This window comes from Danio rerio, chromosome 11, assembly GCF_049306965.1.
Source record: "Danio rerio strain Tuebingen ecotype United States chromosome 11, GRCz12tu, whole genome shotgun sequence".
In the NCBI taxonomy this organism is placed as follows: domain Eukaryota; kingdom Metazoa; phylum Chordata; class Actinopteri; order Cypriniformes; family Danionidae; genus Danio; species Danio rerio.
The window spans coordinates 15162596-15179544 of NC_133186.1; the positions used below are offsets into that span (position 1 = coordinate 15162596).

Here is a 16949-nt window from a genome sequence, read left to right on the forward strand (position 1 = left end):
TTACTCCGGCTCTTCTTCATCTACCAGACTGGTCATTCTTTGGGTTAAACTGTAAACTATCCCTACAGTTTGTTAGGTTAGGGTTAGAGAGTTGTGTGTAGTGTTTTGAAAAAAAGTGTTTTATTCAAATCCAAGACCATGAAATAACTTCTGGATTTGGGGTGTAGTTGTCAGTTTGAGTGAGATGTTTCAGAAATCATATGACAAGAAATGATTTTGTGGTTAAGCAGTTGGAAAAAAAAACTGTAAAAGAACATCCTGTTAAAAGCAGCATTCGAAATAAATGTAGCTTTTTGGGCTTTAAATAATAAATACCACAAATGCCAGTCATTTTAGATGAGCAAATGTTAGTAGTCGAGTTTATGTAACTAAAAGGATGGGCAAGCACTGTAAGTGTTACAAATCAATTTATTCACTCATTCAACACATGAGCACATTAACAATTGTACAACTAAAAATAACAACTTAATGAACTTAAGTCAACTAAAACAAAAATAATGAGACAAAAATAATAAAGAGATGAAAAATTTCTCCTTTTTTATATTTCTGTACAAAGAGGTCATGTTGTGATCTCATGTATTCACGTGATACAAATTTGCAGGTTAGAATTCACCAAGCTTGAACCCTGGAATGCTGTGATATACGAAACTTGTCACATGAGCTTGCGTTTTTGGAGCATTCAGATTGCATATGAATGGAAATCGAAGGGGCAAAAACTGCAGTGTGACTGTGCCTATTGTCTGTAGTTTTGCTCTCTAACCTCATGCAGATTGGCAAGGGGAGAACATTTTATTGTGGCGAGCCCTACTAGGGATTAAGCCAAAGCAAGGTTGTATAATTCATTTTCACCCAGCAATCTTACTTCCTTTTTCTCAAATTTCACTAGAACATGTGACATGTATCTCATTCAGGGCTTTTTCTACCATAATATTCATAAAACACAGATTTCTGTAAGAAGCGTAGTGTCTTAATTGACATGTCATCTAATCAATGGCATGGAGAGAATTAGCCCTCCTATAACCTTAGGGGTCAATTTGATTCCATGTTTAACATCAGTAAATACACGCTTAAGATATTTTTTGCTTCAAATTGAATGACTTTTCCTTATTTGTTGTGATCAACTCTGTAAAAAAAAACTAACATGGCAAAAATAAATAAATAAATAGAAATATCAATGTCCTGTACTCATTTTGTAACCAGAGTGATCCTAGGGCTTGATTTCACCCCAAGCTATTTTAGCTGTATAAATCATGGCATAGGAGCTTAAAACCTTTTCACACATTCGTTTGGGGTTATATTGAGGTCACTAAAACATGCTATATTTTATAACATTCACTATAATGTTTATATATTTGATATTTAGTATAATAATAATAATAACCATTACGGGCTGCACGTAGGCACAGTGGGTAGCACGTTCGCCACACAGCAAAAAGATCGCTGGTTCGAGCCTTGGCTGGGTCAGTTGGCATTTCTGTGTGGAGTTTGTATGTTCTCCCTGTGTTCGCTTGGGTTTCCTCCGAGTGCTCCGGTTTTCCCCACAAGTCCAAAGACATGCGGTACAGGTGAATCGGGTAAGCTAAATTGTCCATACTGTGGTGTCTGCGCGTGGTGATTGTATTCTGGACCACTGCTATTCCCCAATCTGGGATGCCTACAAATCCCTCCCCCGCCCACCGTTTGGCAAATCAAATCACTCTTCTGTTCTGCTCCTGCCTGCTTACAGGCAGAAACTTAAACGGAAACCACCCACCCTCAGGACGTTTCAGACATAGATATATACACTAGATATCGCATAGGGACCCTGGGCATGTGTCAATAGCGCCGCCACATTGGTACAGTGCTCCCAGGACAAACGTCATTCAACCGCACTAGTCAAGACAGTGTTATTACATGAAGATGCGGGACTTTAGCGCTGTCTACGGGTGTAGTAACGAGCAAACAAAAAAAATAAAGGACAAAGGCAGAACATTTCATAGGTAATATTATGTTTTTTCTGTTTTTGTAAGTTCTGAACTTTTGTGCTAAACAGGTAACGTTATTGATGATAACAGTCACTTACTGCATTCACCATATGGCAAAGCAGCTCCAACTCGCACTAAACACTCGGCTTATGCTAGTTTTGTTAAATAAAATCAGCAAACAATGCAAAAGGAATATGACAACGAGATTCTGCGCTGCCAGAAACTTGTATTATTGTCGGCTAACGTTAGTGAAAGAGTCGTTCGGGGGATTCATTCACAAACGAATCACTCCCTCAGTCAGTATGAGAAGTGAAAGCAGGAGAGGAGCTGTGTTTCAGGACATGATTAGATCAAATTTAACAGGGAGGGTAAATAGTACATTTCTGTACACACAAACACAAGCTTTTTGTCAGGAATGCCCGTGCGGTCACTGATCCATCAATGTAGAAAAGTTATGTAAAATTATAATTTTCGTAATTAGAAAAAAAAATTACATACTAACTTCCAGGAAAACTCCCGATCACAGATATATGTGTATATGCGTATATCTCTGGCTTTGCATGGCCACAGTCCTCCACTGTACCTTGGTCCCGCATTCATTTCAAAGGAGCGCTACCCTGTAGCAAGATGGCGGCGCTATTGACGCATTCCGTCCAATAGACAACAATAGGCCAGGCGACATCTAGTGTATATATCTATGCGTTTCAGAGCTGGACGGACCAATCAGATTCCATACTTTAAGACTGTTTTGATCACGTGGACTGGGATATGTTCCGGGCAGCTTCTGATGAAGACATTGAAGTGTACTCAGACACAGTTACATGCTTCATCAGAAAGTCTATAGAAGATGTGGTCCCCAAAAAAACTGTCTGTATCTACCCCAGCCAAAAACCATGGATTAATGGCAAAATTCGAACAACCCTATCAGTGCGAGCTTCCGCCTATGTATCCAGAAATGCTGAGGAACAAAAACAAGCAAATTACTACCTCAGGAAAACCATCAAAGCAGCAAAATGTCAATACAGAGACAGAGATACCGAAACCGCCAGCACACTCTCTGTTTATGTAGCGGACGTAACAAGATCTTTCCGTCACGTGAGCATCTGGAAAGCTATGGGCCCAGATGGCATCCCTGGACGTGTACTTAAAGCATGCGCACACCAGCTAGAGGGAGTTTCATGGACATCTTTAACCTCTCGCTCTCTCTGTCAGTGGTTCCCACATGCTTTAAGACAGCTACTATTGTGCCCATTCCGAAATTAGCTAAAACCACATGCTTGAATGACTGGTCAGCAAGTGCTATGAGAAGCTGATTAAAAAGCACATATGCTCTGTACTGCCCGCTCACGCTGACCCTCTGCAATTTGCATAAAGGAATAATCACTCCACTGATGATGCAATTGCTTTCACCTTCAACACTGCTGTCTCACCTGGAAAGCAAAAACACATATGTGAGAATGCTGTTTGTAGACTACAGCTCAGCATTCAACACCAAAGCTCCAGGCTCTGGGTCTACACAGCTCTCTGTGCAACTGATCCTGACATATATTGGATTAGTTGGCGGTTTATTCTGCTGTGGTGACCCCAGATTAAAAAAGGGACTAAGCCGAAAAGAAAATGAATGAATGAATGAATAACCATTACAATAATATTGCGATTACCACTGGTAGTTCCTCAAAAAAAAATGTCAATATTTCCAGCCACCATGTCAATAAAGAGATTCTAAGCTTTTTTTCCACGTTATACGTTTTGATGACCATGACAAAAGACAGGGCCGACAGGGCTCAGTGGTTAGTGCTGTTACCTCACGGCAAGAAGGTCGCTTGTTCGCGTCCTGGATGGACCAGGAGACATTTCTATGCAGAGTTGAAATATTTCCCATTTGTTCACGTGGGTTTCCTCTGTGTGCACTGCTTTCCTTTAAATTCCGAACAAATGCAGTATAGGTGAATAAACTTAATTGGCAGTATTGTATGAGTGTGTGTGAATGACAGTGTATGGGTGTTTTCCAATGCTGCGTTGTGGTTGGATGGGCTTCTGCTGGATACAGCTAATACAAGAGTAATCGGCAGTTCATTCTGCTGTGGCAACCCCTTAATAAAACAGGGACTAAGCTGAAAGATAGTGAGTATGGAATAAGTGGATCCAGCAATTGCCCTATCTTTACACTTCAGGCCTCCACATATATATTTTTGAGTCCACTGTTCCTTCAGACAATACAATATTGTCTAATATTGGCAAATAGTATAAATCCATGAAAACACCAAATACATACATTTTAATATTATGTAATTTATCAAGATGATTAAGAATATGATGATTTGCCTTTTTTTCTATGGCTGGTTCGGATTGGGTTGTTTTCAGGGATATTTAAATATACAAACATGTGTAGGTACATTTTTAAAAAGTGATTCTCACAGTGACCTGTTTAGAATACCAACAGATATCATCTGTGCTATCTATGTGAAAGACATGGACTGTCTGTGCAGCACACATATTGTTTCCAAATCCTAAGAAAAGCATTCTGGAATTTCTTAATGCGGAATGCATAAACAATGGGATTGACAACAGAATTACCATGACTGAGCAAGATAGCCACATAAAGAAGGCACATGGAGTTGTCACAATTAGGACAGAAGAGAGTTATGCAATTTAGGATATGTAGGGGTAGCCAGCTAACAGCAAACAAAAGTAGCACCAGTGCAAGAGATTTCGCCAGCTTCAGCTCCTTCCCATAATATCGAGTGGGGTCTGTTTGGTTGGTGATGACCTTCTTGTTGAGCTGCTTGTGGATTATGAAGAAAATTTCAATGTAGATAAGCAACATGAGGATGAGTGGTGGCAACACCCAGCCAAAGAAATTGAAATAGACCATGTACTCCATGCTGATGACATTTTCAAACTCACAGGTTATGAGAAGGTCAACACCCACTGTGCCGTTTGTCTGTTGTAGCTTGTCCAGATTGTTCCAGCCCAACATAGGCATCAGGCCAACTACGATGGCCACCATCCAACACACCACCACTGCAGCACCGGCACGATTTGGAGTCACCACTCTTTTATAGCTGTGATGAGGAAAAAAATAAAAATAAAAATTCATAGGAATCATAAAGCCCACCAGCTATGAGGGAATGTCAAAGTTGTAAAATTAGACCAAAATACAAAGTCAAATAACAGCTTCAGAAAGGGAAAACTTTATAATCCAAAAAGCATTGAAACTGCAAAAAATAATTACAATCAGCTCATGTCAATATCAGTTCAATTTTGTTCTGTGTAATATTAAAACTCTGTTTCAGTGATGTGCTGTGACTCTTAAGTGAAAACCATCTATAAATCTGTATCTTATTTTTTATGTTAAAGTTATTGAAGCAACTTCATAATCTGTTTTAGAACATCATGTGGTGTACATCTGCAATAAATTGCTGAAATATATGTGTTAGATGCTGTGGATATCAGAATTTAAAATTGGTGATTAACTACAGAATTTCTGTTGGGAAGCAAGCATTACATTTTTTTTTTTTTTTTAATTTTTACACAATCCCTTCTCTGTGAAGAGGAGCTCTTTTCAGACAACGCAAATGAGGCTAGTGAAGCATGCCATCCACTCAGCTGGCAAATAGGCTCTAGTTGCTTTGTTAAACTATGAACTTGTCCAGTGTAATTACCTTACCAAAACTTAGACCAGAGCACAATACTATTTAACTATTAGAATAAAGTTTGACAATGTCTAAACAATCAGAAGCATTCAATGACAGAAACAGGAGGAATAAAGGATTCATGATTTTAAGATTACAATTTGCACACACTACATTTGCAGAACTGGTGTAAATTATGTGTTCATGAAGACTCAAAGCTGTTGCATTTTGGCTTCAGCTTTGCATTTCCTAAATAATTATTGTAGCATTAAACCCTTACACAATAATAATTTTAGTTAAGTAATCATTCCATTAACGATTGTCAGCGTAAAATTATTCGTAATTTATAACCCTTCTTAGTTTGCTTTTAGGTGCCTTTTTTTTTTTTTTTTTTGCAAAAAAATAAATCCAAAATTTAAAATGCTGTCATCCTTTTCACTCTATCTACTTTACATTTGTTTTTGTTTTGTTAAAAAAAACGTAGCATAAAATTCGTTTTCCCTGAAAATATTTTAGCCTCTTTTTTTCAGTTCCGTTTCATTAATACATCAATATGGGTTTGAAATTAATTACGGATCAAGATTTTGTTTTTACACTTTTAGGCAATTAATTGATTGCCTAAACTGACAGGTTATCACAGTTGTTAAGCCTTAAAAGTTGACTATTAAACTGCCTATTTGAAATTAAAATCTTATTACCTCATTGGTATCTTGACTCTCAGATAGCGGTCAATAGCAATAGCCAGAAGGGCAAGAATTGAACTTTGCGTTAGTACCAGTACAGTACATGCAACCAGCAGACAGCTGTAAAAGTTTGTCTTAAGCCCGATGCTTATGGTAATGGCCAGAGGAATGACAAGTGCCCCAACTGCGATGTCCGCCAGAGCTAAACTGACGATGAAATAAATGGTCGTGTCACGGAGAGTTCGGTTGATTCTCACAGCCCAGACCACCATAACATTCCCAATGACAGAGAAAAGGGCAATGAGCAGCTCCATTCCAATGTACAGATCCAGAACATCCGGCATCCTTGCGAGGTAGATAAGTGCTCCTGTTTAAAAAACTTTTTCCTTGAATTAAATCTGACGTTTTACTCTAGCTTGTTACGACACGTTGGTGCCAGTTACATGGCGCGGGATGAAAACAAGTTGGGTTCCAACTCTGAAATGCGTCCAAGGCACCATGTTCATCGCGTCCGGTACAGATCAGACTGCACAGTGAAGCAATACAAGTCACTTTGACCCTCCACCAGCACATTCTGTGAGCAATAGCCTATACGTGAAATTTGATGGGAACCCTTAATTTTTAACAAGGCATACAATGCATCCAGATACTATTGGAGACAACGGCTCCGCACGACCGACTTTTATCCAATCACACTGTGCTTCGGGAGCGCCAGGGGCGCAGGAGACGTGGGGTCCGCCACTTAAGTTGTTATAAGGATCCGTGCAGGCTGTGCGTGAATTATTTATTAGTAATATTAATTCTTCTTCTTCTTCTCCAAAATAAATCGTTTTTTAGGGTCTGAACCATGTAGTATATAATAATAATAATAATAAAACATGTATGAACTGCAAAGAAAAAATTTTTGATTTAAAATTAAACAGGTATTGTTCTTGAGACTTTGACTATGATACAATCCTGTGCATTATTAGGCTGCTACATTTCTAAGGGTTCACTCAGAACACAAAACTTTGTTTTAGAAATCTGGAAAAATATTTTTTGTTCACACAAAACAAAGAAAAGGACATCTGCAAGAGATATATGTTTTGAACAGTAAGTATGCTTCAGCATACATTATCCAAAATCTGCTTTTTTGTTTTATTTTTTTAAACTTCTAATTGAGAAATTTTTTTAACATCAAGCATAAATTAAAAGAGCTGATGATGTTTCAGCTTCGTTTCAGCAAACGTCTAGTGAATATATCTGTCTTACCCAGTCTCTTTTAAGTTTTGTGTGCTCTTCACTGAACATTTGTGTTTCCTGTTATAGAGCAACATCAGCTTTTCTCTTTTTAAAAATGTAAGGATTCTTTTACATTTAATCTTATATTAAACAACATTATATTAATTAAATAAAAAAAAATTTACAATCATTTTGACACAAATTTTAGAACTCTGTTGTCAATTTTCAAAACTCTAGAAACAAAGATAACAACCATTGCCAAAATTGTACGGTTTTGCTAAACTCTTAACTTCTTTTTCAAATGATTGGATACAATACACACAAGTCAAAGATAATTTGTTCACTGAACTAAGATAACCTTTTCAATATAATACAATTAAACATCAAATTGATCCCATTTCAAAATGCAACTCAAACATTACGTTTGAAAAAAAAAAAAGCATATTCATTTACTTAACATGATGTCTATTATCAACTGATACAAGCGCTCAAAATGACAAATAACCCAACTGGACTACATTATTTATAGATTTCATCCTTATTCATCCTTATTCCATATTTATGTTTTTTTTTTTTTTTTGTTCCATGTACCACTTTTACAGACAATGTTTTCATATTTGACATTACTGTACGGTATGTAAGAAAGCCCAATCACAGCAGACCAATGTCAGGCTGGATTCACATTGACAAAAGGTTCTGTCCAAGATTTTGACTAATGAAAACACCACTGTGATGTACAGAAAACTTGTGACTAAATCCACAGACCCAGACTGATGGAAACACAGATCCCAAAATAGAAACCTGATAATAACCAGTAGCAGTGCGATATGGCTGTACACTGTAAAAAATTGCTGTTAAAAAACGGTCAGATTCTACGGTAAAATAGTGTTTTTTCACTAAAACAGTAATATTTTATTAAAAACAGTGCTTTCTGGGTAATATTTTTGTTTTCGAGAAAGTAACCAACAGCAGAAAACTGTGAGCTAACAGAGTTCAGATTCGATGTTTTGAAGTCTGTGTTTGAAATCATGCTTTGTGTCCTTGTTCACTATTTCATACACTAGTTAACTAATATAGTTCACCTGACAGTGTTAATGAACCCTAATGGGTGAATTCAGACACTGATGAACACCTGCTGTTAATAATTACAATTACTGAAGAAAATAAACAAGAAACACAAACAGTGACTTGAGTTACAACATTAAATAAAATCTAATAAAATAAAACAGCTTCACTCTCAGCAGAGGATCATTAAACAACTCCACAAACAACAGCAGACACACACTTATTACTGACTGATTTGACTTCCATACTATTCTCATTGAGATCCAACAGAAATTAAGTTGTTTTTTGTGTCACCGTAATGGAGTGAAGGGCTGGTTTAGTTGGACTCTTCACCCTTGAACTTATTAATTCAGACTCTCCAATTACTATATTAAAGAATTATTAAAATGCTTGTATTATAGCAATCAAGTTGGAAAGTCACTAAATAGAGAAATCTATTTGTCTGAAATTAGTTCTGGTATATGTTTTGTTATAAATCTGGAAGAAGGGCCTCATGCAATAGATTTTATGCTTAGTTGCAGGTATTAATTTAATTAATGAGAAGTGGAAACAGAAAAGATACCTCTGTAATTACTTAACAGTTAAGAAATAACATACAAAAACAGTTCAGTTATGACAAATACACACTCAGACCTCATGAATCTGACCTTGTATCTCAACAATGGTAACATCTCAAATGTTTCATGCTGCAATGCATGCTGGGAGTGGCACGGTACAAATATCCCAGCATGCATTGCGGTATAAATAAATGTTGTATAATGGTCTTACAGTTTTCTTTATTTGTGTTTTATTCTGCTGTTGTTTATGTTTAGACTTTCAGTTGCCTGTTTGTGAGTTAAACTGTTAATTTTGTTAGTTGCCACCATTATTGAGGTTCATATGCTGATTATTGGTGTCTCTTTGAGTGCGATATACACCGTAGAGCAGTGTTATTGTCCAAGATATTCTTAAAAATTACCAGAAACCATTGCCATATATAGACATATAATGTAAAACAATAGATTTAACATTGAATAGGAGCAGTAATTTTTATTATACTAAATGAGAACAGACTTAGGTTTTTGGCTGGCTTGCCACAACAAAGGAGCTTTTTAAACAAAGTTCTTAACAATTGCAGCAGCCAATATATATAATAATGTTAAAAATGACAGGGCTAAGAGCCCAACTAAAGCAAACTCTGTTCTCCATGATGGTGACGTAAAACTTTGACTTTTTCTCAAGAAGAACTTTAGTAGATGTTATACAAAAATACATGTATTAAGTAATAAGCGTAGCTGGTGATGATGTTTGTAGAGTTGTTTAATCATCCGCTGATCATTTAAATGATTTAATCATTTGTTGTTCTACAGGTTATTTCATTATAAAGCTGTGACTAAAGTTTTGTATGTTCTGTTCTTGTTTTTTCCCTTCACTATTTCTTCATTTGTTCATTGTTAATCCTCAATTATCATTTAATTAGTTAGTTAATTAATGAATTTACTTCAGCTTTGCTACATGTTTCTTGAACACTCAGTAGTGTGGACACTTCAATAAAAACTGAAGTATATGCTCTGGGGTTTAAAGGGTTAAAGGTGTGAGAGGTAAAAACACAGTGTAAAAATGTATTTTAACAGTAATATACTGTTAATTTACACTACGGAAATAGAATGTAAAAAAACAGTAGATTGCTGGCAACCACAGCTGCCAGTAGATTACCGTTAAATCAAGGAAAAAACAGTATTTTACTGTAAAACCTGAAGCTAATTTCTTCTGTATGTCACCGTTGTGGAGGAGAGTAGAGCCAGTGTATGAGTTAAAGATGAACAGTGAACTGCTGATGTTATTCTGCATGTTTCTCTATTTAAAGATAATTTAGTGGCTGATGCAGTCAGAATCTCTCTGGTAGTTCCAGATTTACATGTATGTGTGCTGTTGTGAAAATTAAGACATTAGAGTTAAACCGAACTTTTCTAATTAACTAAAATAAGTTATCATTATAAGTATGCTTCTAAGCATATATAGCACATTACTTCATAAACTCATTCAGCAGTTGACCAAGTTGAGGCAGTTGCTTTCAGTGAGCAAAATGAGTTCACTTGAGTATTGTGTAAATCAATGTAGTCCATGTATTTTTACAGCAACATACTGTAAAATAACAGTACATTGCTGGCAACTGCAGCTGCCAGTATTTTACTGTTTTTTTAACGGGACAATTTTTAAGTGTACATTAGCACTGGTGGGAGGCGTGCATTAGTGCTTCCAACAGTGCCGATATACAGCCATATTGCACTGCTACGAGTTTAATATTGCGTTTATACAACAGTTTGACGGCATAATCGTGTATATAAAAAACAAAATCAAACAAGGAAAGTCTTAAAAACCCTTTTGTATGAGGAACTACTTTCTTCCGCATTGGATTCAAATCATAAGCTGACAGTTAAACAGCTGAGCAAGCATCTTTTAAACTTTAGATCTGTAGTGTCTGCTTTTTGCTGGCTGTATGTGGGCGGAGTGCTGATATTACTTAAATATATCACGGCTATCAGCCAATCAGATTCGAGAACCAGACAGAACTGTTGTATAAATAAATATATGATTGAAAAAATGTAAACAGTGTTTTTGCACTGTTTTGACAATTTATTGACTATGACATTTTATATACTGTTTGTGAAATCCAATTGTAATTTACATATGTTGCCATATATTATGCCATGTATCAGCTTTCTATATGGGGACGTTAGGAAAAAATTACAGTAAACTGACACTATAGTATAATTGAATAAGTTTTTCTGTACTGTTTCCTCTACACTTATGTATAAACCTATATAATGAAACCTTATATATTTTAAAGAACAATATGTAATGATTGTTAAAGATTGTTTATTGAAACGATGTGCATCTTGTGTGCTAGTGATTTAAAGTAATGTTCCTGTAGTATGTGTGTGATAAAAAATATTATGTGAACCAATGATCCTGCAAATGCAAGACTTCTTTAAGGAAATGAACACAGCATGCAGAGTTTTGAACACTGGAGAGCTTGTGTTAAAAGTGTTTAGAGTTTTGTGTCTAGAGTTTTGAAAATTGACATTGGGATTCTGAAATTTGTGGCAAAACATTTGAAAAAAAAAAAACGTAATAGCCATTAGAAATCATATGTATCCACATTTTAGTGTGTGAATCGGAGTAATAGAGCAGTGTAAACATAATAATAATAAATCAATAAAAGTAAGAAAGAAAAAGAGAAAAAAAGAAAAGAAAATACAAAACGGAAAACCACAGTAAACAATCTAACTCCCATACCCCCTTATATATATATTACATTATATATATATATATATATATATATATATATATATATATATATATATATATATATATATATATATATATATATATATGTGTGTGTGTGTGTGTGTGTGTGTGTGTGTGTGTGTGTGTGTGTGTGTGTGTGTGTGTGTGTGACATAATTTTTTTACACTTGCAAGCATTAAATAGATGAAATCAGACATGTTGAGTTGTAAAACGTGTGCCAGGTAACAAAGTGTTCAGCAATTAATGCTTTTGCAACAGCAAAGGTTCCTATATGGGTAATTTTAATAAAATACAAAAACTGTGTTTGTTTGTAAAATAAGGCCGGAAAAACAAACATAAGGATTTCCTTAAGTTAAAAACAATATAAGATATAAGAAGTGCATCGAAGGGTTAAGTCATTTACATTATATGTGATGTTATACATATTGTTTTTGGTATTTTAAATTTTTTATATGTTTTTGACCTTAAAAAAATGAATCCCCTTACTTCTGTACAAAACATGCAGTTTTATGATGATTGTAATTTTACAGAAGTATTTAAAATTTAAATAAACAATTATTGCCACTTTGTTGACTCAAAATTGTGTAACTGTTTAAATAACATTTTGTTTAATTAGTTTTATTTTTTTATATTCAAGTGTAGGGGAGTGCAGAGCTCAAAGTAATGCAAAGTTTAATGTAACACGGAGTTTTAAAGTATTTGCTCAGAGTTAATCATGGCATGCTTCCGAGGTTTTCACCACAGTGTCAGCTGACGTCTTCCTGCCAATTATCGAAATATTTTGCGCAAAATTTGGAAGAAAAACACAGGATAAACCGCTTTTGCAGCATAAAAGTATTTTTTATTGTACTCAATATTTTTTGTTTTTAAAAAATCTGTGAAGGTATGAACTTAAAGTCTTTTATTGTAGTGATTACCGTCTTCTAGGCTAAAAAATGAAACCATTTTGAAAGATATAAGAAACACACAGTGACTTTGCTTGCCAGTTTTGAGGAAATCATGACACAGCAGGGTTAGTTGTAACAGGGTGTTACAATTAAGCAACAAACTGTTGGACTGTTTTGAATGTTTTTTTTTTTTTTATAGAAAATATTGTTTTAATAGATAAAAATATTTTATTGCTAATAATGCAAATAAATGCATTGTATAATAATGGATAAATGGATAATAATGCAAATAGATTCAAATGTGTTTATCCAATAAACAAATAAATACATTAGCATACTGTGCTATGTAGAATAAAAAAGAAATGAACCAGTTACTGAGGAAATATGGCTAAATTGAATTTAAATTAATTGTGGGAAATCTGCCTTTAAATACATGTGTTATAACCCCCTGTCTGTTACAACTTGCCCCATAGGTGGGGTAAATATTAACATTTTTACTCCTGGCACTTTTTTGGCAATATTGCACAGAAACCTAGAAATATTGCGGCAAAGGCAGGGAGAAAAAAACGCACGTTTCGTTTCTGTAGAATGACCCATTAAATAATTAATATTTGCATTTAATCCTGGGCCAGTGGTACAGATTTTTCCCTCCTGAAAACATATTTAAAAACCACCACTACATTGTTCACTATCTCAGCAAACATGGTTCGACGGCAATGTCGTAATCGTAACCTAACCTCGCAAGTGACAAAAAAAAAAAACGCTCTGTATAGTCCTTATTTGAATCTAGGCTACAATAGCTTAATTAATTTACCTAAGCTTAGGTAAAATTCTCATTCGTCAAATATGAAATAAAAAAGTGTGTGTCTATTCATTTAGACTGAGTATTCAGCTTAAGGGTTGCAACCAATGCAACGCGCCATGGATTATGAGACGAGACGTCTCTCTCTCTCTCTCTCTCTCTCTCTCTCTCTCTCTCTCTCTCTCTCTCTCTCTCTCTCTCTCTCTCTCTGTGTGTGTGTGTGTGAGACAGATAACCTCTCTGTCCCCGCCCCTTAGGCTACCAGCACAAACATCAGTGTGATATTTACCTGTAACGACGTTTCCCTCATCTTAACGCTTTTTACAGTAATCATTGGGTTTTTGAGAAGCATCAAATAAGACGGTATATATTTTTTTCTTCCAGCGGAGACAAATGCAAGGATCATTCTGTCGCTTGGCATCGGGAAACGCAGGATTATGATGTTTCCTTAATTTTATGTCATGGGGAGGTTTGACGTGCGATGTGCGATGTGCGAGGGCCTTTAACATCTAAAGACCCATGGTCAAGATTATTTCCGAAAACCGCGTACAAATCGTAATATAGCATATTGATGACGTAGAAAAGATAAATACATTTTTCTGGGTTTAGAAAATATTCTGGGATTTGTGAGTAGCTACGCGCACGAATACATACATGTAAACCTGGATATTTTAGATCAGGAAAAGATTTGAGGACTAAAACAAAACCGTATCGTTTAAACTGACACCCAGATGTTAAAAATAATACGGTTTCCTGGCATCCCTGATCAAAGGGATTTGTAGGCTATTGGAACTGTCATCCGAGGGTCCATCATGCCCACCTCTCGATCCGACGCGCGCCCAGTGGAATATTGGGTCGATGGCTCGCGCCGAGATGCGACGGTGGAGGATTTCTATAACATGGGCCCAGAATTAGGCAGGTAAGAAATAGCGGTTTCAGTGTACACGGATTTTGAGCTATTTGTGGGCTATGTGTTCAAACCATGCATGCACGTAATGTTTTATTACAGCTCGAAATCATTGATTTTACGACTTATGATTTATGATGTGTGTATATATAGACTAAGTGTGTTCAAGAGGCTAGTAGGTTTAGTGAGATTAAAGGTAGGTTTAGTGTAGATGCATTCATATAATTTAAAGTAATTTAAGTTTACATGTATGGTTTTATTATAAAGTAAATAAATGTTTCAAATTACATCTATGTTTGTGCCACTAGTGTAGCCAGAAAAAAAGTTATAACTTTGAAAATTGGTTAAACGTTTGCATGTACAGCGTTGAAATGTATTTCGAACATGAAAACCCAATTTTAAACATAAAAGCCTCAATTTTAAGTGCATCAAAATAAACTACAAAATAAAGCAGCCACAACATGTATCAAAATAAAATACTGTATTTTTTCTTTTAAAAATACTACAAAATACTTTTACAAGGGAGCATGAAATTGTTCTGCAAAACCTTCCTTCATAAGACTTATTCAATCAATCCCTTCATTGTTAAACTGACTCAGTGAAGTATGTTTAATAGGAACAGCTTTTCTCTGCTTCATTCAGTAAATGGACAGCTAAACAGATGTGTTTAAGTAGGGATATAATGATTTACCCGATTCACGATATGATTTAAGATAATCACATAATTCACAATTTAGTCAAGTTTTTTAACAAAATTATTTGAGACAAATTTAAGGTGAACCCTGTCATTTTTCTCAAATGCTGCACAATTGTCTTACAATTTTTTCTGCAATAACTAAATTGAAATTTTAAACCAAATTCCAATAAAAAAGTGGATAATACAAACTAAAGAATACTTTTTAATATGAACAAACTAAAACTTTGGCCAGCGGAGAAATTTAAATGGTTGTGCCGAACTGAGTCTGGTTTCTCTCAAGGTTTTTTTTCTTCACTCTCCTATCGGTGAAGTTTTTTTTTTCCCTCTCCGCTGTCGCCACTGGCTTGCATGGTTCAGGATCGGTAGAGCTACGCATCGATAAATTTGCTCTTCAGTGTTTGGACTCTCAGTAATGATTTTAAGCCATACTGAACATAACTACCTGAACTGAACTAAAACCCTAAAAACTGAACTACCCTGTTCCAGTTACTATGACCATTTATGTGAAGCTGCTTTGACACAATCTACATTGTAAAAGCGCTATACAAACAAAGCTGAATTGAATTGAATTGACTGTGCAGCTAAATTACTTTTCTTTTCAGCTTAGTCCCTTTATTAATCAGGGGTTGCCACAGCAGAATGAACCGCCAACTAACCCAGCATATGTTTTATGCTGCAGATGTCCTTCCAGCCACAAACCAACACTGGGAAACACCCACACACTCTTGCACACACGCACATACATTACATCCAATTTATCTTTTTCAATTCACCAATTCAACACGGGGAAAAACATGCAAACTCCTCACAGAAATGCCAACTGACCCATCTGGGGCTTGAACCAGCGACTTTATTGCTGTGAGGCGATTGTACTACTCTGTCACGTTTTAGCGTGATCAAAACAAGAAACAAAAAGCTGTAGTTCTTCTGGGACGCTGTAGTGCTAACTGAGTCCTGATGCACTACAGCGCCCTCAGGTGGTCACTGATGGATGTGACATTACCCCCCCCCCTCTAAAGAGCGGCTTCCAGACGCTCCCAGACTGGTTCCAAGAGGGGGGGGGGGGGGGAGCGGAGCAGGAACAAAGGGAGGGATGGGAGGGCCAGATCAGGGTCAGTCTGTGGGTCAGGCACCCCGGCAGGAAGCCAGGGTGCAGCCGGGGAATCCATCCCAAATAATGGAAAGGACCACCAGGGAGGGGCGGGAGGGATGACCCAAGGATGATCCTGCAGAAAACAAAAGGAAGGGAACCCCAAGAAAGCCAGCTGGAGAGGCAACTGGACAGGAGCCCGCGGAACTGGAGGCAGCTGGACAGGAACCGGCGGGACTGGAGGCAGCTGGGCTGGAGCCGGCGGGAATGGAGGCAGCTGGGCTGGAGCCGGCGGGACTGGAGGCAGCTGGGCTGGAGCCGGCGGGACTGGAGGCAGCTGGGCTGGAGCCGGCGGGACTGGAGGCAGCTGGGCTGGAGCCGGCGGGACTGGAGGCAGCTGGGCTGGAGCCGGCGGGACTCGAGGCAGCTGGGCTGGAGCCGGCGGGACTGGAGGCAGCTGGACTGGAGTCGGCAGAGCAAGGAGCCCGAACGAGGTCGGCAGATCAAGGAGCTGAGCTGGAACCGGCAGGGCATGGAGCCTGACTGGGGCCGGCAGGGCAAGATGTCTGGAAGGTGCCGGCAGGGCAAGACGTCTGAATGGCGTTGGTAATGTCAGGAGCCGGGCTGGGACCGGCAGGGCGAGGAGCCGGGCTGGGGCCGGCAGGGCGAGGAGCTTGAGTGGCGCCGGTAAGGCCAGGAGCCGGACT

At 37.3% G+C, this 16949-nt stretch overlaps 2 protein-coding genes across 2 annotated transcripts in view; one reads left to right on the forward strand and one right to left on the reverse strand.

Annotated features, from left to right (window-relative positions):
- Positions 1 to 391: 391 nt before the first annotated feature.
- On the reverse strand, positions 392 to 7001 carry LOC100007535 (adenosine receptor A1-like). The gene is made up of 2 exons (XM_021479766.3): positions 6298 to 7001; positions 392 to 5029 (listed from the first exon to the last, which is right to left on the reverse strand). The coding sequence occupies exons 1-2, from the start codon at positions 6624 to 6626 to the stop codon at positions 4420 to 4422; spliced, it is 939 nt and encodes a 312-aa protein (XP_021335441.1). The 5' UTR covers positions 6627 to 7001; the 3' UTR covers positions 392 to 4419.
- Positions 7002 to 13803: 6802 nt separating this feature from the next.
- Positions 13804 to 16949, forward strand: part of si:ch73-60h1.1 — a 78233-nt gene continuing 75087 nt past the window's right edge. Inside the window, exon 1 of the mRNA XM_021479767.2 lies at positions 13804 to 14467. Coding sequence (XP_021335442.1) covers positions 14361 to 14467 — 107 coding nt within the window. The 5' untranslated portion in view covers positions 13804 to 14360. The remainder of the gene's footprint in view (positions 14468 to 16949) is intronic.

Excerpts from the sequence above, each read along its gene's own strand:
- LOC100007535 (XM_021479766.3), bottom strand. The coding sequence starts at position 6,626 with ATGCCGGATGTTCTGGATCTGTACATTGGAATGGAGCTGCTCATTGCC. Across the intron at positions 5,030-6,297 it reads AGAGTCAAGATACCAATGAG|CTATAAAAGAGTGGTGACTC; the intron begins GTAATAAGATTT and ends TCCTCATCACAG.